This window comes from Coregonus clupeaformis, chromosome 17 (assembly GCF_020615455.1).
Source record: "Coregonus clupeaformis isolate EN_2021a chromosome 17, ASM2061545v1, whole genome shotgun sequence".
NCBI lineage: Eukaryota > Metazoa > Chordata > Actinopteri > Salmoniformes > Salmonidae > Coregonus > Coregonus clupeaformis.
The window spans coordinates 3,003,743-3,027,801 of record NC_059208.1 but is presented as its reverse complement, the minus strand read 5'-3'; the positions used below and the strand labels follow the sequence as shown (position 1 = coordinate 3,027,801).

General features: G+C 45.3%; 1 protein-coding gene across 5 annotated transcripts; it reads left to right on the top strand.

Annotated features, from left to right (window-relative positions):
* Nucleotides 1–2,303: 2,303 nt before the first annotated feature.
* On the top strand, nt 2,304–21,220 carry sybu (syntabulin (syntaxin-interacting)). 5 transcript variants are annotated; one of them, XM_045226036.1, is made up of 8 exons: nt 2,304–2,430; nt 12,191–12,245; nt 12,544–12,730; nt 13,733–13,873; nt 16,930–17,029; nt 17,356–17,502; nt 19,196–19,348; nt 19,466–21,220. In XM_045226036.1, the coding sequence occupies exons 2-8, from the start codon at nt 12,222–12,224 to the stop codon at nt 20,604–20,606; spliced, it is 1,893 nt and encodes a 630-aa protein (XP_045081971.1). In that variant the 5' UTR covers nt 2,304–2,430; nt 12,191–12,221; the 3' UTR covers nt 20,607–21,220. The 5 variants fall into 5 exon arrangements, with proteins under 5 accessions (XP_045081971.1, XP_045081968.1, XP_045081969.1 ...); XM_045226033.1 differs by having other exon boundaries at nt 13,679–13,873; XM_045226034.1 differs by having other exon boundaries at nt 2,305–2,430; nt 19,193–19,348.
* Nucleotides 21,221–24,059: the final 2,839 nt, after the last annotated feature.

Here is a 24,059-nt window from a genome sequence, read left to right as displayed (position 1 = left end):
CAGGGATGGGGGAAAGATGAGCAAAGTGCATAGAGATCCTTGATGAAAACCAGCTCCAGAGCACTCAGGACCTCAGACTGGGGCACAGGTTCACCTTCCAACAGGACAACGACCCTAAGCACACAGCCAAGACAACGCAGGAGTGGCTCTGAATGTCCTTGAGTGGCCCAGCCAGAGCCCAGACTTGAACCTGATCGAACATCTCTGGAGAGACCTGAAAATAGCTGTGCAGCGACGCTCCCCATCCAACCTGACAGAGCTTGACAGGATCTGCAGAGAAGAATGGGAGAAACTCCCCAAATACAGGTGTGCCAAGCTTGTAGTGTCATACCCAAGAAGACTCAAGGATGTAATCGCTGCCAAAGGCGCTTCAACAAAGTGCTGAGTAAAGGATCTGAATGCTTACGTAAATTATGGGGTATTGTGTGTAGATTGATGAGGGAAAAAACTATTTAATCTATTTTAGAATAAGGCTGTAACGTAACAAAATGTGGAAAAAGTCAAAGGGTCTGAATACTTTCCAAATGCACTGTATATGAATATAAAGAGACATGAGCCAAAAAATTGACCTGTACAATGGAATAAGTTATAAGACCTCTATTATTCATTGAATTTCGTCAGTTCTACCAGCTAATGTGAGATTTTTTAGATTGCATAACTTAAGGGCCTACAGTGGCTTGCGAAAGTATTCACCCCCCCTTTGCTGCTATAACAGCCTCCACTCTTCTGGGAAGGCTTTCCACTAGATGTTGGAACATTGCTGCAGGGACTTATTTCCATTCAGCCACAAAAGCATTAGTGAGGTTGGGCACTGATGTTGGGCGATTAGGCCTGGCTCACAGTCGGCGTTAATCCCAAAGGTGTTCGATGGGGTTGAGGTCAGGGCTCTGGGCAGGCCAGTCAAGTTCTTCCACACCGATCTCGACAAACCATATCTGTATGGACCTCACTTTGTGCACGGGGATATTGTCATGCTGAAACAGGAAAGGGCCTTCCCCAAACTGTTGCCTCAAAGTTGGAAGCATAGAATCGTCTAGAATGTCATTGTATGCTGTAGCGGTAAGATTTCCCTTCACTGGAACTAAGGGGCCTAGCCCGAACCATGAAAACCAGCCAGTAGCTACCGAAGTGTCTAGCCAGCCAAGCTAGGTACAGAAACAAAACCCATCAAATACACTCGCTGAAAATAAACACTTTTCCTAATATCATGACATCAACATCCTTTGCTTGCCCATTCATTAAATATACTGTTAAGTAACTCTGACTGACACCCAATAGCTTAAGGATGCTGAGCGCTAATGCTAGTTTATTAGCATTAGCCAACCCTTATGCTGAGGGAGACAAGCTGGTTAGCTACCACCAAACCTGCACAAACCTGTGGCTAACTGCTGCTGCTGCTGCTGCACTTTGACTCTCTGGATGTTCTGCCCTCTCCACCTCATTCACTGATGCCTCAACCTGCTCAACCTGCTTGTAACTCTTTCAGGAAAGAAGTTCAGAATATCCAGACTCTGACTGAGTGACAGGCGTTTTGCTGAGTGATGACATTGACATCTAACCGGTGCTGTAGGGGTGGGCGAGGGGGACAAGGGACGTGAGTGGTCCGCTGCGATGTGAAATCTCGATCAATCACAGCAGGCACTGTGTCTTTCCAGGGGCTTCTTTCAGTGCCTACTGCTTAGTGCATTATATTGTATTGTTTATTTTTGTCATAAAAGTGTGTTAGTAAAACGTTTTCTTATAAATACTGCATAGCGCAAGTGATGTGTGGTTATGGAAACTCATATCAGACTGAAATGTAAGAAGGTTGGGGCTGGAGCAAAAACATCCGGGGATGAAGCCCCGGAAGCCCAGGCCTAATGACGCAACTGCTCAATTCCTGGCCACACCCAGTGACTTCAGCACCATGGACAGGAAAAGCCTGCTGCACGCCAGCATATTGCCAGTATATTGTTTCAAAATTTAGATATTTGTTGTTATTTCATGAATTTGTTGTTGTCACACATCCTGCTCTTAGTGTCTGTGTCATTTTGGGGGAACAAAATAAAATCTCGCTACATAGGCTATGGCAGGCAGAAGTAGGCTATTTTATAATCTGCGCGTTATTATAGGCTTAATTGGCAGCCAGATATGTCTTTAAATATTGAAGGAATGAGTCAACAATTTCAGGACAGAACAATCATGTCTGCGTTATGTAACCCAACACGGTTGGGACATTGGTCATATTTGACTTCGAGCGCGCGCTGTCATTGGTCCTCGTCCAATCCTGTGTGCACAGTGTCATTTCCACATCTCAAAACACAGAGTGGGATGGGCTCGACAGGCAGACTCGTGAGGAACACTGGAGTAACGCGGGACTCGTTGTTGTGTTCGTGATTTAGGCTACACGCGCATCCTTTGCGACTGGAGGAATCAACACCAAACATCCAGGCAAGTAGACTTATATGTTTATGTAAATAGCTTGATGACAACATTTTTGAAAAAAAAAATAGGAATAGTAAAAAAAGAAAAGCATGTCATTCTGATTTCTAGCTGGCCTATGATGTTGTTTACTTTCCATTTCTTATCACAATTTGCTATCCATCGACATATTGTTGTATTCAGTTAAGTCCGAAATTATGATTGTAAAATACATTTAATTTAGTTAAGCTACTGCGCACTAACCAAATGTTAAAGGTGGGGATGGTTGAAAAGAGGGCCAGGTTAAGTTTGGACTCATACAGCCCTTGATCATATTCAGCACCACGAGACAGTGGACAGCGCCACTGATTTCAACTGCGTATTACGATAATCCCTTGAGCGACCATCCCCCTATATGCTTAGATATCTTTCCTCTGGGGTTACAAGAGCGACAAAACAAACATGTTTTGGTAGCTATATTTCAATAAACTTATGGGCTAGACTATATGTTTTGCATTCATTGCTGGATTTTGGGGGAATGGTCTAAAATCATTGACAAACCATCAATCTTAAGAATTCATACATGTGGCGGAAAACTTTTGATATTAGGCCTACCTTTGATATTAAAAAGGGAGAGAGCGGGTAAGAAAAACAAAACAACAACTATAATAACCTTAATCCAAGTCACCATGAAGCACATCTCATACTGTAACATAAACATGGACAAACATGGTCAGCATTTGCAGAAACAGATATTATATGGATATTAAGGAACGTTTTGCCATCATAAATTGGCTGATGTGAGCTGTCTGTATTTTCTCTGTAAATAATGTGTGTATTTAGAGTGCACTGAAAGGGATGTTATCGACCACCAACAGCAAGTGAAAGCTTTTACACCTTGCCATTGTTATGGGTCTTTTATGGGTAATTTATGCACACCATAATGTTCAGGTTGATACGGATAATCTATGTTGGATTTAGGGAAAATCTGTCAGAGCAATTTATAGATCTGGACATTTTCGGATGTGGTTTTATTGGAGAAACTGTAATGTATTCGTTTGTGAACATCATCAAAAGACAGATAATTAGACACCTTGAAACACATTGTTTCTATCATCATCTTGAATGCTCTCACACACACACACACACACACACACACACACACACACACACACACACACACATCACACACTCACACACAAACCATACACAATACCTACACATACAGTGGGGAAAAAAAGTATTTAGTCAGCCACCAATTGTGCAAGTTCTCCCACTTAAAAAGATGAGAGAGGCCTGTCATTTTCATCATATGTACACGTCAACTATGACAGACAAATTGAGAAAAAAAAATCCAGAAAATCACATTGTAGGATTTTTAATGAATTTATTTGCAAATTATGGTGGAAAATAAGTATTTGGTCACCTACAAACAAGCAAGATTTCTGGCTCTCACAGACCTGTAACTTCTTCTTTAAGAGGCTCCTCTGTCCTCCACTCGTTACCTGTATTAATGGCACCTGTTTGAACTTGTTATCAGTATAAAAGACACCTGTCCACAACCTCAAACAGTCACACTCCAAACTCCACTATGGTCAAGACCAAAGAGCTGTCAAAGGACACCAGAAACAAAATTGTAGACCTGCACCAGGCTGGGAAGACTGAATCTGCAATAGGTAAGCAGCTTGGTTTGAAGAAATCAACTGTGGGAGCAATTATTAGGAAATGGAAGACATACAAGACCACTGATAATCTCCCTCGATCTGGGGCTCCACGCAAGATCTCACCCCGTGGGGTCAAAATGATCACAAGAACGGTGAGCAAAAATCCCAGAACCACACGGGGGGACCTAGTGAATGACCTGCAGAGAGCTGGGACCAAAGTAACAAAGTCTAACATCAGTAACACACTACTCCACCAGGGACTCAAATCCTGCATTGCCAGACGTGTCCCCCTGCTTAAGCCAGTACATGTCCAGGCCCGTCTGAAGTTTGCTAGAGTGCATTTGGATGATCCAGAAGAGGATTGGGAGAATGTCATATGGTCAGATGAAACCAACATATAACTTTTTGGTAAAAACTCAACTCATCGTGTTTGGAGGACAAGAATGCTGAGTTGCATCCAAATAACACCATACCTACTGTGAAGCATGGGGGTGGAAACTTCATGCTTTGGGGCTGTTTTTTCTGCAAAGGGACCAGGACGACTGATCCGTGTAAAGGAAAGAATGAATGGGGCCATGTATCGTGAGATTTTGAGTGAAAACCTCCTTCCATCAGCAAGGGCATTGAAGATTAAACGTGGCTGGGTCTTTTAGCATGACAATGATCCCAAACACCCCCCCCGGGCAACGAAGGAGTGGCTTCGTAAGAAGCATTTCAAGGTCCTGGAGTGGCCTAGCCAGTCTCCAGATCTCAACCCCATAGAAAATCTTTGGAGGGAGTTGAAAGTCCGTGTTGCCCAGCGACAGCCCCAAAACATCACTGCTCTAGAGGAGATCTGCATGGAGGAATGGGCCAAAATACCAGCAACAGTGTGTGAAAACCTTGTGAAGACTTACAGAAAACGTTTGACCTGTGTCATTGCCAACAAGGGGTATATAACAAAGTATTGAGAAACTTTTGTTATTGACCAAATACTTATTTTCCACCATAATTTGCAAATAAATTCATAAAAAATCCTACAATGTGATTTTCTGGATTTTCTTTCCTCATTTTGTCTGTCATAGTTGACATGTACCTATAATGAAAATTACAGGCCTCTCTCATCCTTTTAAGTGGGAGAACTTGCACAATTGGTGGCTGACTAAATACTTTTTTGCCCCACTGTACATACACGATATGTCCTGGTCAATAAGCTTATTTTCTCTGTTTTTATATGGCTTTCAATAAATGATTATGTGCCATACCATATGTCAACCCACTCAGAGGAAGAGATTGGATTATATAACTCTCCATACAGTTGACTGACCTAAAGTGCACACTCTAAATAGCTGAACAGATCTGCAGGGTATGGCAAGCTCATATTTTAACAAGATAACTAATTTAGTTATGAAAGCCCACTGAGTGGGTATAATGGTTTCATTTAATTCAAGTTGTTTTATTTGTTATTTGCATTACACTTAGACGTAAGGTTATTTCTGAGCTGGGAATTACCTCACGATACTGCATCTTCAATCTGTTCAATCTGTATTTAGTCTGCCTGCTTGGCTTGAGTGTGCACTTTAGGGCAGTCAACTTTATGGAACGTTATATGAGAGTGGAAAAATCATGTGAAATTGTGAAAATTCTGGTAATGCCCTTTTAGTTTGAAAAGACCACCTGAAATTTCAGACTGTTTTGGTGGGATGGCGTTTTGGCCTGCTTGGTGACACCACCAGGCGGTAAATTAGTTAATAGACCAATAACAGAGAGTGTTCCAAAACTCTCTGCCAATAACAGCTCATTTCAGTTTTCCCCTCCCACTCAGACTCTCCCAGACAGTCCTAGCAAAATTCCTGTTTGAGAAATTGCTCTTTGCTAAGAAGCTATTTTTGTTTCTTTTTTATCATTTTAATTTAAAACAATCACAGCATGGTACTTAATTGTTACCCAGAAATGATTTGATATTGAGATAAACGGCTGCAAACCACTAGAATAGATGAGTAACCTTGCCTGCAGAACTGAAAATGAATGTTAACTCCCAGAGCTGAGGTCTATAGACTTTAGCTTGGTGGGGTAACATAGTCTTGAGTTGTGCAGAACACCCGTGTTTGATACCCAGTTTATTGCATAAGTTCCAGCCGTAGGACCAAGGCCAGGAACATTGTGAACAACACAGCCAGGTCACTCGTGATACAAGTCAGTATTAGACGCACATCTATATCCGAGGACGTCAGGAGATGATGTCAAAACCAGCCACTAGGGGCAACAGTGAGCGCTGTTACCTTCAAGAAGGTTTATGGTTGATGTTTTGTGATGTGAACACGGATGGGGGATGGGTGTGAGCATCTGCCTCTGGTGCCAAAGGTTGCATGTTTGAATCCTGCTATAGAAAGTTGTTTTTGAGATTTCTTTCCCAAACCTTAACCCTTACCTTAACCATTTGGAGTTAATGCCTTACAAATTCGCTTCCGGTAAGCATCTGCCTCTGGTAAGCATCTGCCTCTGGTGCCAAAGATTACATGTTCAAATCTAGCAATAGAACGTTGTTTTTTTACACCTTAACCCATACCTTAGCCATTCGGAGTTAATGCCTAACCTTAAGAGTTCGGAGTTAATGCCTAAACTTAGCCCTAACCTTAAAAATTCTGAGTTTCACTTCAAAATATGACGTTTGGAACAACTTCGAAATGTCATGCTTGAGAAACATGGACGGACATCTAATTCTGACGTGAGACTGTAAGAGCTGCTGTTGCAGCAACAGCCAGAGCGCCAGACAGCTCCCGTCTACCAAGGCATAGATGAAAACCTCTCTGTGAATCTGAGGCTGTCAACCCTCCACAGCCCTTATTGGTCTCTATCTGCTAAGGGATCACCAGGGTCACATTTGCCTGCATGGAAAATGTAATGTTTTAAATTATTTTGCAAAGGAAAGCGAAAATTAGTGCTTCTTATTTGACAGGTCCAGGTAGTCCGACACCATTTCGGTCCATTTTCTTTGACCTTTTCTTTGAGAAGGAGGTTCACAAGCACTGCTGAGATTCAATCAGCATTGAAACACCGTATGGACATGACATGATAACAACTATTGGGTATAGCAATGCACAAACTTGATTGCATTTTCCTGACATTGATTGCTGCTGATGTGCACAGAGACAACAGCTCACGTGCGCTTGTTCATATGGGAGCACACCTGACCATGTCTCAGTCTGTGGTAACACTCCCCCCACACTGCCCTAGGCCACTCCCAAAGTAAACAACATTGACCTTTGTTATGTTGCAGGAGGAAAACCCTCCTATTGCACTCTCGGAAGATGCAGAACACTGAACTGTCTGCAAATGTAATTGGCCCCATTTAGCCTGTGTCTTCCTTGCAGTCATTTTCCTCTGTTGCTAAGTCTGTTGCTAGGGCATGGTTTGGTTGGTAGCTCTGCGACTGTGCCTGCTGCCTAATCTGATTCTACTCTGAAGCTGTGTGCCTGTGTGCCAGCTATCCAGAAGCGGGTAGAAACAAAAGGAAAACATATCGAGGCATAAAATGCTGGTGTACTGCGTTTTTATTGTGATGCTCATGACACACTACTCAGTTGCCTTAAGAGGTACAAAAAGCTGAGCTCATTTCAGGTGAACTTTTGGGGTGTTCTCATATCAGGGCTGGGGGACCTACATTACCAAAAGTGCATACAATCTGGTATAAAACCTGCCTTCAAGTATTCTATTTTGTGGTTTAACTGATTTCCTTGCCCTTACTTGCTGAAAACATACCTGTTGTCACGCCCTGACCTATAGAACTCTAGTTAGTTTGGTCAGGGTGTGAATATCATGTGTGTGTTGATTCTATGTTTGTATTTCTATGTTTGGCCGGGTGTGGTTCCCAATCAGAGGCAGCTGTCGCTCGTTGTCTCTGATTGGGGATCATACTTAGGCAGCCAGTTTTCCTGCCTGTGTTGTGGGATCTTGTTTTGTGCTCGGTGAGTTTGGCTTGTGTGTATAGCCTTCCGACGTCACGTCAAGTTTAGTTTATTGTTTTGTTGAGTGTTTATTAAGTTTAAATAAATGTATGCATATCACGCTGCGCCTTGGTCCGTCCCGTCTATGAACGAACGTGACAGAAGATCCCACCACCAATGGACCAAGCAGCGTGCCCAGGAGGAGCAGAGAGTATGGACTTGGAGGGAAATAAGAGAGGATCTGGCCAAGCAGATGGAGGCCCTGAAAGGGATCAGGGTGGAGAAGGAGAGACAGCCACAATACATTTTTTTGGGGGGGCTAAAAGGGTGGTCGGGGAGCGACAGAGAGGAGCCCTGACCACTGCATTCGTGGGGGCTCAAAGAGGAGTCCTCACTGGAGGAGGACGGGGCGCGGAGTGTAAAGGACGGAGACAGTCGTAGACCTCCAGCGCCGGTTCCCAGTCCGGTACGCCCCGTACCTGCTCCTCGCACCAGAACTGTGGTGCGTGTTTCCAGTCCGGCACGGCCCGTGCCCGTTCCACCGGTGCCTGGTCCAGCTCCGGTCAACGGTTCCACTCCGGAGCCAGAGCAGTCCGCTCCACCGGTGCCCAGTCCAGCTCTGGTCAACGGTTCCACTCCGGAGCCAGAGCAGTCCGCTCCACCGGTGCCAAGTCCAGCTCCGGTCAACGGTTCCACTCCGGAGCCAGAGCAGTCCGCTCCACCGGTGCCTGATCCAGCTCCGGTCGGTTGCTCCACTCCGGAGCCGGAGCGGTCCGCTCCACCGGTGCCTAGTCCAGCTCCGGTCAGCAGCTCCACTCCGGAGCCAGAGCAGTCCGCTCCACCGGGATCCGGTGCAGCTCCGGTCAGCGGCTCCACTCCGGGTCCAGACGTTAGCCCCTCTCTAGGTTCGGCGTCTCCCACACCAGGGTCCAGACAGGGATCGGTGCATCGTGGGAGGACTGAGAGGGGAAGCTCCGCGTTGAGGTCCAGACCGGTCCAGGGTGCAACGCGAGTCAGTAAGGAGGAGACGGCAAGCCCGGAGCCGCCACCGAGGCTGGAAGCCCACCAGGACCCTCCCCTGTTAAGTCAGGTTTGTGCGGCCGGAGTCCGCACCTTTGGGGGGTACTGTCACGCCCTGACCTATAGAATTCTAGTTAGTTTGGTCAGGGTGTGAATATCATGTGTGTGTTGATTCTATGTTTGTATTTCTATGTTTGGCCGGGTGTGGTTCCCAATCAGAGGCAGCTGTCGCTCGTTGTCTCTGATTGGGGATCATACTTAGGCAGCCAGTTTTCCTGCCTGTGTTGTGGGATCTTGTTTTGTGCTCGGTGAGTTTGGCTTGTGTGTATAGCCTTCCGACGTCACGTCAAGTTTCGTTTAGTTTATTGTTTTGTTGAGTGTTTATTAAGTTTAAATAAATGTATGCATATCATGCTGCGCCTTGGTCCGTCCCGTCTATGAACGAATGTGACAGAAGATCCCACCACCAATGGACCAAGCAGCGTGCCCAGGAGGAGCAGAGAGTATGGACTTGGAGGGTAATAAGAGAGGATCTGGCCAAGCAGATGGAGGCCCTGAAAGGGATCAGGGTGGAGAAGGAGAGCCAGCCCCAATAAATTTTTTTGGGGGGGCTAAAAGAGTGGTCGGGGAGCGACAGAGAGGAGCCCTGACCACTGCACTCGTGGGGGCTCAAAGAGGAGTCCTCACTGGAGGAGGACGGGGCGCGGAGTGTAAAGGACGGAGACAGTCGTAGACTTCCAGCGCCGGTTCCCAGTCCGGTACGCCCCGTACCTGCTCCCCGCACCAAGCCAGTGGTGTGTGTTCCCAGTCCGGCCCGGCCCGTTCCTGCTCCTCACACCAGACCAGTGGTGCGTGTTCCCAGTCCGGTCCGGCCCGTGCCTGCTCCTCGCACCAAACCAGTGGTGCGTGTCGCCAGCCCGGTACGCCCCGTACCTGCTCCCCGCACCAAGCCAGTGGTGCGTGTTCCCAGTCCGGCCCGGCCCGTTCCTGCTCCTCGCACCAGACCTGTGGTGCGTGTTTCCAGTCCGGCACGGCCCGTGCCCGTTCCACCGGTGCCTGGTCCAGCTCCGGTCAACGGTTCCACTCCGGAGCCAGAGCAGTCCGCTCCACCGGTCGCCAGTCCAGCTCTGGTCAACGGTTCCACTCCCGAGCCAGAGCAGTCCGCTCCACCGGTGCTTAGTCCAGCTCCGGTCAACGGTTCCACTCCGGAGCCAGAGCAGTCCGCTCCACCGGTGCCTGATCCAGCTCCGGTCGGTTGCTCCACTCCGGGGCCGGAGCGGTCCGCTCCACCGGTGCCCAGTCCAGCTCCGGTCAGCAGCTCCACTCCGGAGCCAGAGCAGTCCGCTCCACCGGGATCCGGTGCAGCTCCGGTCAGCGGCTCCACTCCGGGTCCAGACGTTAGCCCCTCTCTAGGTTCGGCGTCTCCCACACCAGGGTCCAGACAGGGATCGGTGCATCGTGGGAGGACTGAGAGGGGAAGCTCCGCGTTGATGTCCAGACCGGTCCAGGGGTGCAACGCGGAGTCAGTAAGGGAGGAGACGGCAAGCCCGGAGCCGCCACCGAGGCTGGAAGCCCACCCGGACCCTCCCCTGTTAAGTCAGGTTTGTGCGGCCGGAGTCCGCACCTTTGGGGGGGGGGGTACTGTCACGCCCTGACCTATAGAATTCTAGTTAGTTTGGTCAGGGTGTGAATATCATGTGTGTGTTGATTCTATGTTTGTATTTCTATGTTTGGCCGGGTGTGGTTCCCAATCAGAGGCAGCTGTCACTCGTTGTCTCTGATTGGGGATCATACTTAGGCAGCCAGTTTTCCTGCCTGTGTTGTGGGATCTTGTTTTGTGCTCGGTGAGTTTGGCTTGTGTGTATAGCCTTCCGATGTTTCGTTTATTGTTTTGTCGAGTGTTTATTAAGTTTAAATAAACATGTATGCATATCACGCTGCGCCTTGGTCCGTCCCATCTATGAACGAACGTGACACCTGTAGTGAAGACATGATAGTCAGGGTACACAGTGTATTTCAAGATGGGTGTTTGCTTGGGGATAGGGACAGCAGATGTCCTGAGCTATATATACCAACATCCTGGGTGCCATGCAGTCAAAATAAAGAGATAGCATCTGGATGGTAAGTGGGGAAAAAGAAGTCCGGATTCAGGAAAGCGATAACGAATCAGACCTTAGGGGTCAATTACATAACCAACCCCTTTAAGCGGTGATGCTAAGAGGCACAACATTCAACAGGAGAGAGGGAATGGATAAGGAATGGAGTGACGTTATAATGTGCAGTCAGGCATTATGGGAACCTTGAATTATTCAGCCATCAAACATCAATAAAACATACACTTTTGTACTGGATCCTGGAGTCTATGTCTATGTCAAAATGGAAAGGGTGAAATGAACTACGTGTATAGGGTCTATGAAAATCAATATACAACACAAACACCATACACTATTATTCTGTAATTCTTATCTCAATATTCAGTGAGCGGTTTGCCGGTGTGTTACTCTCTGGTGTCATCTTTTTGGCAGGAAAAAGACTCTTGGCACAGGATCCCAAAAGGAAGAAATGATGTCATATTTCTGTGGTGTTTCTTGGCAGAATTACTCATGGCACCGAGGAAAACCTTAGTCAGCCTCTCTCTACTAGATGTTTGAAGATGCTGCTGTCTGTTTACCACCTAGTGGGACATCATTTAGAAATAAATTAATAAATGAAGAGTTAGAACCACACCCAGTTCCTCTCTGCAGCATCATTCACGACTAGATTTCAATCATCATTCCATTATATCGATACATAATTGGATAATGGATTTTAGGTTGTTGTATTTTTTGTGGCACATGCATGTGAAGGACAGTAAGCCTGGGTTTTATTGGATTCAAGAAACGGTCTCATGCCTTTGTTACATGTTTGAGGAAATACATGCAAACTATTTTCAAGTAAAGAATATATATTTTCAATCTGGTAGCCTACATTTGATGTGGGGCTCACTGGTTTAATGACCAAGGTCCGGTCAGTGTCTGTGCCATCTGTGCCAGGCAGGGGTGGACGTGGGCGGGGGTGACATGATTTACGTAACAGATTTCGGACAGAGTCGCCCTTGTTCGTAAAGGGATCAGTGCCAGTGTGCCACGTCAGGATGCCTCGGACAGAAATACATCTCACCTAGTTTTACTTTTCTCACAGATCCAAAGGGGGAAACGCAGAGTGAAGCACAATGGGACCGTTCCAGGAATATGAGGTGCGTGTCATTGCAACACTTTGAAATCATTTTGAATCTTAACAATTCAGCTAATATCTTTGTTAAAATATCACATGATGAGAATGATAATAGCCTACAGTTATCTAATCTAGACTGTCAACGTCACATTAATAGACCATCATTATTTAATGACTGTGTTGCTGTGACAGAGCTAGTAAGACAAAAACTAAATGCACAAAGTTGTATTTGCGCACACTGATTGTCATATGAATTTCATGTGTTCTTGTCGCAAACATTCAAGTGGTGAGCATAGTTGTGATACCTGTATGGTTCTCAGGAAAAGAAGTCACCAGGGAAGGAGAGCCCCCGCAGCCGCATCCCACGCTTGATCCTCCATCCTTTCCACCCTAATGAGAAAGGGTTGCCCCTGTCCGAATCCCCCATTTCTGAGGAGGAGGGTAAGGACTGCGACATCAGCTCGGACAACTCCAAACGGACCATCAGCACTAACAGCTTTTGCTCAGGTATGTTGTTCCCATGTTTCAGATCAAGGTTAGGTTGCATCCTGAAAGTCTAAAATAGATTCCTCTTCTAATCTCACTACATTTAGCTGAAAACAGAACATTTATGGGAATTTGCTTTCACCTGTCACTATTGTCACATTGTTGATGGCAGCCAGGGCAGTTCTGGCAATGGCAGATGGGCTGGTCTGTCTTTAGCTCAGTGGGTCTATCTAAATATCATTTTTGTGTGCAGAATTAATGGCCGCCGGTGTGTTAGAAATGCCCAGGACGATTTCTGATCCCAGTCCATCCCTGCAGCCAGGGTTCATCATATAAAAATGTCTGAATTCATGCCAACACACTGCTATGTAGGCCGAATCCACATCTTATCACACACTAGTCAGGGCATTGATTACATAATCATGCATTGGAGGTTTTGTGAGTGTTGCCAAGTCAAATTATGTAAAGATAAGTCCTCCTCATATGAAAGCTAGTTGATTACTGTTGTTTCAATCAACTAACATACTTTTTTTGTAGATGATGACATCAACTGTTGAAACAAATCTGAATTACACAAGTCTACTAACCTACCATAAACAACAAAGTGGCAAACATAACAAAGTTGGCATAATAGTTGGAATTATTCCAGAAATTACCTTCTATAGTAGGCCTAGGTTCTTTTCTCTATTGACATTATTTTGACAACAGTTAAACCTAACCAAAATTAGGTTACAACATATTGATGTATATTGAATAACATTAAGTCACCATGGAAGTTTCTTGTCACCCCTTTCACCTCCCTTCTGCTTCCATAACACAGTGCTGTGGTGTTGGTAATATGAGCACTGTTGGTTGGATGAGTTACAGTATGAACAGATAAGAGGGACTGAACATCGAGCTCTGAATGATTGATTGACTGCTGTGTGTTCCGTGCTGCATGCGTATTCTTGGCTGTACCTGTTTACATAGATGACACCGGCTGCCCCAGTAGTCAGTCTGTGTCCCCCTCCAAAACCCTGTCAGGCTCAGACAACAGTCCGCATGGCTCACCCACACCCACCGCTGAGTGCAAGACCAAGGTGAAGAGGGTGAGGGTGATGGCAGAGTGGCAAGCATCCCCGCCGAAGCACAAGAAGGAGCAGCGATCCTCCACATTGCCCAGAGGTAGGCTACTACAGGGAATGGCTTCAGGTTGGTTTTTTTTGTAGGTGGGGTTTGGAGGCTCATACATACGTTGTCCTAGCAGATCTTAGGCTTTTCTCTCAATTCTGATTCTGACATGTATTTGTTTGATTGAGGTACTAACTGTCAATTAAAAAAAGATCTACAAAATAGATCAACGTCAGAGTAAAATATATATGAAATAACCATGTGAAATGGGATCTTGTAGACCAGGGTTGTGCTCAATTCGAATTGAATGCAGTCAATTCAGGAAGTAAACTAAAATCACAATCCTATAATAGAAAAAATGGCTTTTATTTTCAATGACTTCTCAATAAATTCAAAAGCAGAAGTTATTTATTTCTAAAGTTTTTAAATGTCTGCATTTTAAATTCAAATCATTTCTTGATTGACTGCCTTTAACTTAATTGAACCCAACCCTGATTTCTACATGCTTTGTATGTATACACTATCTGCATAGTATTGTTTTCATGTAATTTTAATCTCAATTGCAGAACACCCATTGGAGGAGACAGTCAGAGGGGAAGGACCTCTGGCTTTCTCATCCATTGGATTTTGAGAAGGAGGCAAGACACTAAAAGCTTATCGTTTTTTTTAATGAGTACGCAATTGAGACTCTCCCTATGGCTAAATCCCAAATATCTCTCCTACCTTCCACAGTGAGTGTACACTTGTTCACTTCCCTTCATGGATTTGAAGGAACTGACTGGTATAAGCAATATGGTAGAAACGTCCTCTAGCCCATGCCTACACCAATCCAATGCTTTTACATTTCTGGGGAGTAGTGAATGAGTGCAGGAAGAAGGAGATATTATTGGGACGCACTCAATGGTTGTGTTCCCCTGCACAGACATTGCATGCATTAACCAATGGTTGCATGTCACTTCATCGACTGTGCCTTTGGGCACCAGATTGCTATGACATATGATGTGGTTAGCTGATATGTAAAATACTTATGCAGGCTTTGTCAAATCTGGCATGTGTCAGCAACGTTTGTGCAGAGGAATGCCAACAATGAGGGGATTTGAGTAATCTGGGCCGGGCACCCCGTTTTAAAGCCCACGTTGAAGTTGGCTCAAAACAAAAGTGATGTAATTAAGCACATGGAGTAATGAGTAAGACTCTGTGTTTTCACATGCAAAAGTGATTGCTTTTGATAAAAAACGATTTATCTGCCAAATTAAAAATAGGTAGACAATACAAATATATACTGTATGGAAAAGAGATGTATGTTTCTGGACAATGCGCCATGCTGCCTTGTTTGACGGCATGACCGAGCAGTGCAGATTACTGTTTGATTTGAGAAGGGCACTCCTCCCTCACCCCTTTTGCCCGTTCATGTCACGGGCCATATACTGGTGCCCCGAGGCTCAGCCTAATTGAATCCGCCCAACGGCTTGATCAAGGTTCAAATCCAGAGAGGCTGCTGATTGGATAATTAATGTTGGACCTGAGGTTTTCCAGTTAGGCTGATTAGCAGTAGTTGACTTCACTTATTGGTTGGCAGCACATTGTACCTGGAATTGACTCACTCACCCAGTGTTGAAGGTTCAGTTTTGTTGTTAGTTAATCATAAATTCACAGTGAGCACTTTGCTATGGTTTTATCGAATGGAAATAGATGCTACTCAGGTATGTCATGTTTTCACAGAAAATACATCATTAGTGTCCCATGCTTCCTTTCCTTACAGAAGGTTACCAATCATTGATAAGGGAGAAAGATATTCTACCCACATAGTGAGTTGTCATACTGGCTCATTCTGAGTGATTATTTTGTTTGATGGAATGTCTGAATGCAGTATTGCAAAAGTATTTATGTACTAATTTAGCAACATGTCTTCAGAGATTATTTATAGAATGATTTGGTACAGCTGTAGGTACATTAGGTTAGGTTGACCCTGTTCTTTTCATTAGATTAATCTTGTCTGAATTTTTACTAGATGATGATATGCTTAAGCTTACTATCTTTGGTTTTCTAGGTATTACCTGGATTAGATTTAGATTTTTTTTTGTTGGTATATAGTGGTTGATAATATATATATTTGTTTTTTACATAACTTTGCATCGGCCCTTCATGTCTGCTCACGTCAGTAGGTTACTGTAGTGCGTAGGGGATGGAGGGAGAGGTTAGAGAATGGGATACCACAGCCTGTCCTGCAACCATCAGACAGGTGTTGAGTGACAGATCTCAAGGTTGCCTAGCCCAATAATTGACAAAAGGAGCCTAATGTTATTCCTTATAGCCCAAGCAACTCGCATGTTCTGTTTAGAGGTGAATTGGCTCTGGCAGCCAAACCAGCCAAATACTCCATCTAAACATTAGCGCAGGTAGTTGACCGTCTTCTGTCTGTTCTCCGTAAACAAGCGCTGTAACATGGAAATATGGCAGTTTGGGAACCCTATAAAGGTGTGTAGCAATTTAACCTTTTTATTGTTATTTCTCGCTTTATGTTTCGAAAACCATACCGTAAGCGACGCATTTTAACGTTCAGAACGAGTGTTGGGGCTCTTAATAAAACTCCCCCAGCCAGAAGATCCTATCGTCAATGGGCGCTAAAGGTAGTTGGCGTCTATGAATGGATTAGCGGTTGCCTAGAGGGTAAGAGGCTGCATTCATTAGGTAGTATCTCATGCCGTGCGAGGTTGGACTGACCGGGCCTGCTTATACTATGGCAGCTGTGTAATCCCATAGCCTCTGCTTGAATCCTGCCATTGTTGCTAACGACAAATGCACCATAGCCTCTTACAAGGAAGGGCTTTGCAGCAGGATGAAGCTTGTCAGTTTGCTTACCGTTTTGAAGTGGCTCACATGGTGATTTCGGGGACTTTTCTGTGATGTTTTTGACTTCTGAACACAGAAGTAGGTTCTGATAGGATTAAATTCAAAGACTTGAAATGGACATGGATCACAACTGCACGATGTGTAGCCATGGAAATGCATAATGTAAGTGGTGTGTGTGTATAGCACCAGTGTTTGGTGTTTCCTGCCCGCTGATGCTAGGTCAGTAGTAACATCCTGATGCATTTGTCTGACTGCAGGTAGCGAGGCAGACTTCAGCTCCTCCAGCAGCACGGGCAGCCTGAAGAGAGGGGGGAGCCTGGCCCACAACTCAACAGGGAAGAAGATCTCCTCACGCAGGTGATATATGGGGTGGCTCTGGTTCTGTTTCTCTACTGCCTCTGTCCTAAAAGCAGGCACTCCATTCTCTTACACCACTAGTGGGTGTCATACTTAAAGGGCCAGTTTCCCAGACCCTGATCCTAAACTAAAATGCACTTTAAACAAAAAAAATGTAATTGGGTCTGGGAAACTGTTCCAAAAACTATAGCTATGCTATTTCTTTATTGCTGTATCGTTTTTTCCCCTGCTGGTATTTGTTTTTTCAATGATAAATGGACAACATTACAAGACTAGTTATGTCTTCTCATTAGCTTTACCTAACAACTACATGTCTCTTCCCGCAGTCGTGGTGCCCACATCAGGAGCCTCCCGGTTTTCAAGCTGGCAGGGAGCCCCTCAGCATCCCGCGATGCAAAGCTCTACGCCCCGTACAGGACAGTCCCCTCATCCACCAACAGCAGCAGCAACTCCAGCCCCACAGTACCCTCCAGGTAAACAGCCATGTCATACCCACACCCCCATACACTGGCCAGTTCCAGAAACAACCTCCAGCGGTACCCCTTCTGGTATTTCTTGCCATATTGCTTACGTAGACAGGGCCTGGATCTGAAATGATTGGATAGCTCAAAGCAATATGGCAATAATTCCACCTAGCCTATCAAAGGACAAGATCAACTACCATGTTCCTATCCTTTCAGATCAACATGAAAGAAGGGGCTAGGGGTCCCTTTGTAATGGAGCGTCTGCTCTGTGAGGGGTGGGCATTCACTAGTTGGGGCAAGGGTGGATAGATTAGGCTCTATGCCAGGACTGTTTGTCATCTCCTCCCCCCCCCTCTTCTGAGAGACTGGGATTATATTCGTCAGGATTGGGCTATGCCGAGATGATTAGAACAGTCTGAATTTTGTTATGGTCTGTGTGTGGGTGTCAGTCAAAACCTTGGGTTTATAGGAGAGGAAGGTCATGAATATTTCATCGTAACTCAGTCGATAGCCAGACTGGCTTGCCTGACTGCATCCCTGCCTTTTTTTCACTTACTGTCTCACATTTGTGGTAGTGCTGCTGGGTTCTCATGTTGCTATGTGGCAGAATATTCACTCGAGGGATCCTGTGCTGCCATGACAGCAGCACTGCACGAGCAAGCTCAACCTTGCCTTTCTGCTCTGACTATATAAAATAACTAACCAGCGCCCTCTTGAATTCAGCCCAAAGGCTTAATGTGAGTCATTCTCTATGCAAAACAATCCCTACTTATGTATTTTATGCGGACGGGAAAACGTCCATGACTGCATTTTTGTTTCTAGAGTCATTTTATTGCTACAGGATTTCTTTTTGTTCTTGTTCCCCTCAGCTCTCTTCTGGCTGGCTGGGTTTCGTGTGGTGTCCTTGTTCTCTCGCTACCTTCTGCTAGCCTGTTCTATTTCTGGCAGGGATGCAGAGCGCTCACATCAAAGCACAAGTCCCATTTTGATGCTAGGATCTAGTGCTAGCTTTTAAGCCTGTTTGTAAGCCTGTTTGTAAGAGGGGCTGCTCTGCATATTAGCCAAATCCACCCTCTCATCCTCAGACACACACAAATGTGTTTCATCAATCCTCTTTGAACCTGAGGAAGACCTGATCACAGGTATATTCCAGAACTGCTCATGTACAATTGAAGGTTAATGTACTTGTATTAATTTTAAAGACGTTTTAGGCATTTCAGGGAATTCTCAGGCAGAAATGCTGTTACCTTGTAGACTAGAGCCAAGCAAATGTAATTTGGGCTTTCCCTCCCAATTAATTGTTTTCCTATCCAGCCTTTGACCAACCTGGCATTTTAGCTTTTTGCAGCATGAAGTCTGCTGGTTGGTCAGTCCGTGTCCTGACAGTGACATCCCCAGTCAGACACAATCGACTAAGTAATAACCTTGCCCGGCAGTGTTTTCTCTCTAAAACAAGCTATTTTGAGCTTTGCGTCGTGCAAGTTGCACCAATCACTATTTTTTTTCATGGCCTAGTTCCTTCCCCACAGAACTGAGGGAGTCTGCTTTAGATGGGGCTCAGCACTGTTCATGTTACTGAACACAGTACAGGATGGTGTGTACAATAGATGGGTTGTCCTCTTCATCAGATGTCTCACCAGCAGAACATACAGTATGTGACTTAGGGCTAATGTGTAATTTCCTGTCTCATCCCCCCCAGAAGGATGACCCCCGTACGATACCACTCCTGTGGGGACAACCATGGCATCAGACCCCCCAACCCAGAGCAGTACCTCACCCCCCTGCAACAGAAGGAGGTGGCCATTCGCCACCTGAGGAGCAAGCTGAGGGAAGTGGAGAACACCGTCCACGACAGGTTACCTTCTCAGTGTACATCTCATGTTTAGCTTATTTCCTAAATGCATTCCAACTACAGTGTAGCCAAACATTGCAATCCCATTCAGCTGTAACTATTAACTCTTTTCCCCCTCAGGGAGTCTGAGATCGAGGAGCTCAAGTCCCAGCTGGGACGGATGAGGGAGGACTGGATCGAGGAGGAGTGCCACCGCGTAGAGGCGCAGCTAGCCCTGAAGGAGGCGCGCAAGGAGATCAAGCAGCTTCGGCAGGTGGTGGAGACCATGAAGAACAGCCTGATGGAGAAGGACAAGGGCATCCAGAAGTACTTTGTCGACATCAACATCCAGAACCGCAAGCTGGAGTCCCTGCTGCACAGCATGGAGATGGCCCAGAGCGGCTCCACACTGCAAGACGAGCCAACTATGGACTTCATCTGTGGCGACTCCGACTCCCCTGTCAAAGACAAGCAGTGGGAGGTGGGTGACCAGACGGCGGAGGAGATGGCGGACAGTGGGCTGCTGGTCAACGACAACCTGGAGCACGTGCTCATGTCCACGGCGGTGGACTCTAGCGGTAAGCTGCGCTGCCACCCAGAGGCTGGTCTGGGGGTGTCCACTCTTCTCCACAGCCTGGAGGAGGAGAAGATCACACCACTGCCTCCACCACCCTCCTCCAACACGTTCTGCTACAGCACACTCCCCTTCCCCGCTCCAGAGGAGAAGGCCGTTCAGACCGAGGTGGCGTCATTCCCTCCTGATCTGCACGCCCTCCTGCTGCAGCTGCTGAAGCTCCATGGTGGTGCAGTTGGAGACGCTCTCCTCCCAGCTTCTACCAGCCTCCTAGAAATCCCAGCACTGCAGGGCCCAGACTCGGCCCCTATCCCGTCCACTCTAAGCCTGCCCAGTCCCAGCCAGCCCACCCCAGTTCTGCCAGTGAGCCCTGACATGTCCAGTGATTCAGGGCTGTGTTGCTCAGACCCTGAGGTGGTGATCTCCATGGGCTTCATGGAGGAGCTGGATTTTGAGGTGAGCAGCGAGGAGCCCTGCAGGGCCCCTGAGATGGACGTGGTCAACAAACGCTATTGGAGCAGCAGCTTCCTTGTTGATCTGGTTGCTGTGGCTGTACCAGTGTTGCCCACGGTGGCCTGGCTGTATTCCCGGCATGGCGTGGATGGGGCGGCGCCAGTCTACAACATCGCAGCGCTGATCCGTGGCTGTTGCATCATGGGATTGCACTCTCTCCGTCATGTCACTCCTCATCATGTGGCAGATGTGTAACGGCCTCCGACCCGCATGCACAACCCGACCCGTCAACTTAAAGCACTTCTTAATCTTTAGTTTTTCTACACTTGTGAATATTAACGCCACAGTTATTACTTTAGGTTCCCACGCGGTTACTTTGCACTGTGTACAGTTGCTGTGCGTCAAGGCAAAAATTGTGAAATTATTTATGGTGAAGGGATCTATTTTGTTCATTTTATTTACTTTCCATCTGTTCCGTTATCATAATTGTGTATAAACTGATAATCTGGGTAGGTGGTTATGCATCATTGATGTCCTGGGCTGGCACTAGTTACCCCTACTTAAACAACCATGTTTTTTCTGAAAGTATTAGGATGTCTGAGGGTGGGGATGAAATTGAATGTTTGAGCAAGCGTTTGATATGTTCCAAAATAATCTTAAACCTGCAGCCAAAGCGTAATTAATGAATGTTCACTCTTGTTTATTTTTCTACCTGTGAGTAGAGCTTTTTACGTATGTGTTAAAGAAATTTGTTAGGAGTATGAGATCAACGCTTCAAAACAACCCATACTTGTTTGTGCCTGAGCTATGTGTAATACTCTTAACATCAAATGTCCTAATATATTTATTATTAAAGCATGATAATCCCATTCGTGTTTGGCTCCTCTTGGGCATTTTCGGGTGGGAAGGGTTTAGCAGATTATTTAATCCCAAGCAGTTTATAAGAGAATCTATGGCATATGTAGCAACAGAACGTTGTGTATTGTTCTACATCCAATTGCGATGCATTGTTCAGCTCTTGTCTTTTTCATGGGTGCAAATTTCAATTGGTGATTATTTGAATAGTTTCTTTTTAAATGCCAACAAGAAGGATATTTGAGTGAACAAATTAAACTAAAGACTTCTTGGATTTACTGTTTTAATCTCCAGATTAGAGGGGGATCCTTAATTGCAAAAACATTTCTGAGAACGGCAGAACACAATGTTCCCGGCCCCAAACACGAGGGCACATGTTTCTGCGTTCGCACAACAGCTCTTAACTACGGAACAAGTTCACGTGAATTAGTAAACATCTGTCTGAGCCTTTCCTTATGACTGCAGATTACACTGAACAAAAATATAAATGCAACATGAGCTGAAAAAAGATCCCAGATATTTTCCATATGCACAAATATTTTTCTCATTTTGTGCACAAATGAGTTTGCGTCCCTGTTTGTGAGCATTTCTCCTTTGCCAAAATAATCCTTCCACCTGACAGGTGTGGCATATCAAGGTGATTAAATGGCATGATCATTACGCAGGTGCACCTTGTGCTTGGGACAAAAGGCCACTAAAATGTGCCATTTTGTCACAACACAATGCCACGTGTCAAGTTAGGAGGGAGTGTGCAATTGGCATGTTGACTTAAGAAATGTCCACCAGAGCTGTTGCCAGAGAATTCAATGTTCATTTCTCTACCATAAGCCGCCTCCAACGGTCCTGGTTACACATGGTCATACATTGAGCATGTTTGGAATGCTCTGGATCGACGTGTACGACAGCGTGTTCCAGTTCCTGCCAATATCCAGCAACTTCGCACAGCCATTGAAGAGGAGTGGGACAACATTCCACAGGCCACAATCAACAGCCTGATCAACTCTATTCCAAGGAGATGTGTCACGCTGCATGAGGCAAATGGGGGTCACACCAGATACTGGCTGGTTTTCTGATCCACGCCTCTACTTTTTTTTTAAGGTATCTGTGACCAACAGATGCAAATCTGTATTCCCAGTCATGTGAAATCCATAGATTATGGCCTAATTAATTTATTCAATTGACTGATGTCCTATTATGAACTGTAACTCAGTAAAATCTTTGAAATTGTTCCATGTTGCGTTTATATTTTTGTTCAATGTATATCAAACAAAAAATGCAATGGCTTTTTCAGGCTGTCAATGTCCCCTGGGCAGTTTACAACGGAAGTGCATTAGACCTGCCATAGTGGAACTTCCAAAGCTGCAAGATGGTGGTTCCGAGTCCGACCATCTTTGAAGAAAGGTCATGCACCAGACCAGCAGTGACTGTTTACACACACAGACTATGTTTTCACTTGTCACGTTACAGCTATTTAAATACATCTAATCAACCGGCAAACTGATGCAATGAGACTGGGGTTGGAATGAGAAGCCCCATGCGATGCTAAATAACCAATTTCCCCTACTGCCATATGGGGATGTTCTGTTACATAACCATATGTTCATTAGAGTGCAAGCAGACTGATTAATCATTCCATCTGTTATAATCTCTCTCTGCAACCAGGCCTGGTAGCAAAGAAAAGGTTGAATCAATATGAGGAAAGGGGTGGAGTCATACTGCATTCGTAACCAAGTGGGAATTTACCACATATGAATGGGGAAAATTCATCTGAATGGCCTTCCAACTGGTAATTACTCGTGGTGAACTCGTCTATCATCCTGAGCTCTCATTTCTTCCACATGCTGACCTCTGACATCAGCTACTAAGGAAATTACCTTGATAACAGCATTTTCGGCAGTTAAATGCAACAAAACGTTATTTATAAAAGGCAATATATTAATATGGTTTTTGAAGATAATTTGTTTACGGGCGTGATAGCTGAACTTTTAGTTTACGGTTTACTCAGCTTGTTGGCCATTAGCCAATCTGCATTTCTCAAAGAGTTCATAGCATGTGAATGCATCCAACTGTTATTTATGACTTCACAACTGGTCAATTCCCACTTCCCACTTGGTTACGAGTGCAGCGTTAGCTAAATTCAGGGCTGTCTCAATTTGTCTTTCTTTGATTCCATGCATCCTTTCTCCTCACCTCCTTCTCAACTGTATTGGAGGAGACGGACCAAGGTCCCTCCCCTCTGACCTTCTCCAATGCATTTTGAGGAGGCGAGGCGATAGGATGTGAGGAATCAAGGAAAGATGGATTGAGATAGTGCCAGAGAGAGCTAGTAGTGGTTAACATACCAGCAGGATAAAATATGGATACTTTACTTAGAATGGCTATTAATCACACAGATGAGACAATTTCATTTTTACAATCGAAAGATAATTATAATTCTGCAGGAACAGAGCAGATTATCCCTCAGAGATGTCTACCCCAGCTCTTCCCGAAAAACTGATGAGTGAGACGTTTCGTTCCTAAAAGTAGGTAATGATCAGCCTCTGAGTGGTTTGGTCAAGCGGGGGTGTTTTTGGAGACAGATAGTGAATTTGTGACGATGACGTTACATGTTAAGGCCGGAAATGAAAAGAGAGACAGGACAACTAGTCTGACCTTGGGTTTGAAAGGTATTTGAAAGGAATTAGCATTGCATGAGATTAAAATGCCCTATTAATCTACTTAGAGAACAAGCATATCTAATGACACTGGGATCCATGCACGTAAAAGGTTTATTCATAATGGGTGTTTTTCCTAATGCAATAAATCGTGGGTGGTTCAGAGAAATATGGCTTGAATGAATCTGGGGAGGACATT

Coding starts and splice junctions, on each gene's coding strand:
- sybu (XM_045226032.1), top strand. CDS start 12,222: ATGGGACCGTTCCAGGAATATGAG. Junction 12,246..12,543: donor GACCGTTCCAGGAATATGAG/GTGCGTGTCATT, acceptor TATGGTTCTCAG/GAAAAGAAGTCACCAGGGAA. Junction 19,349..19,465: donor GAGAACACCGTCCACGACAG/GTTACCTTCTCA, acceptor TTTCCCCCTCAG/GGAGTCTGAGATCGAGGAGC.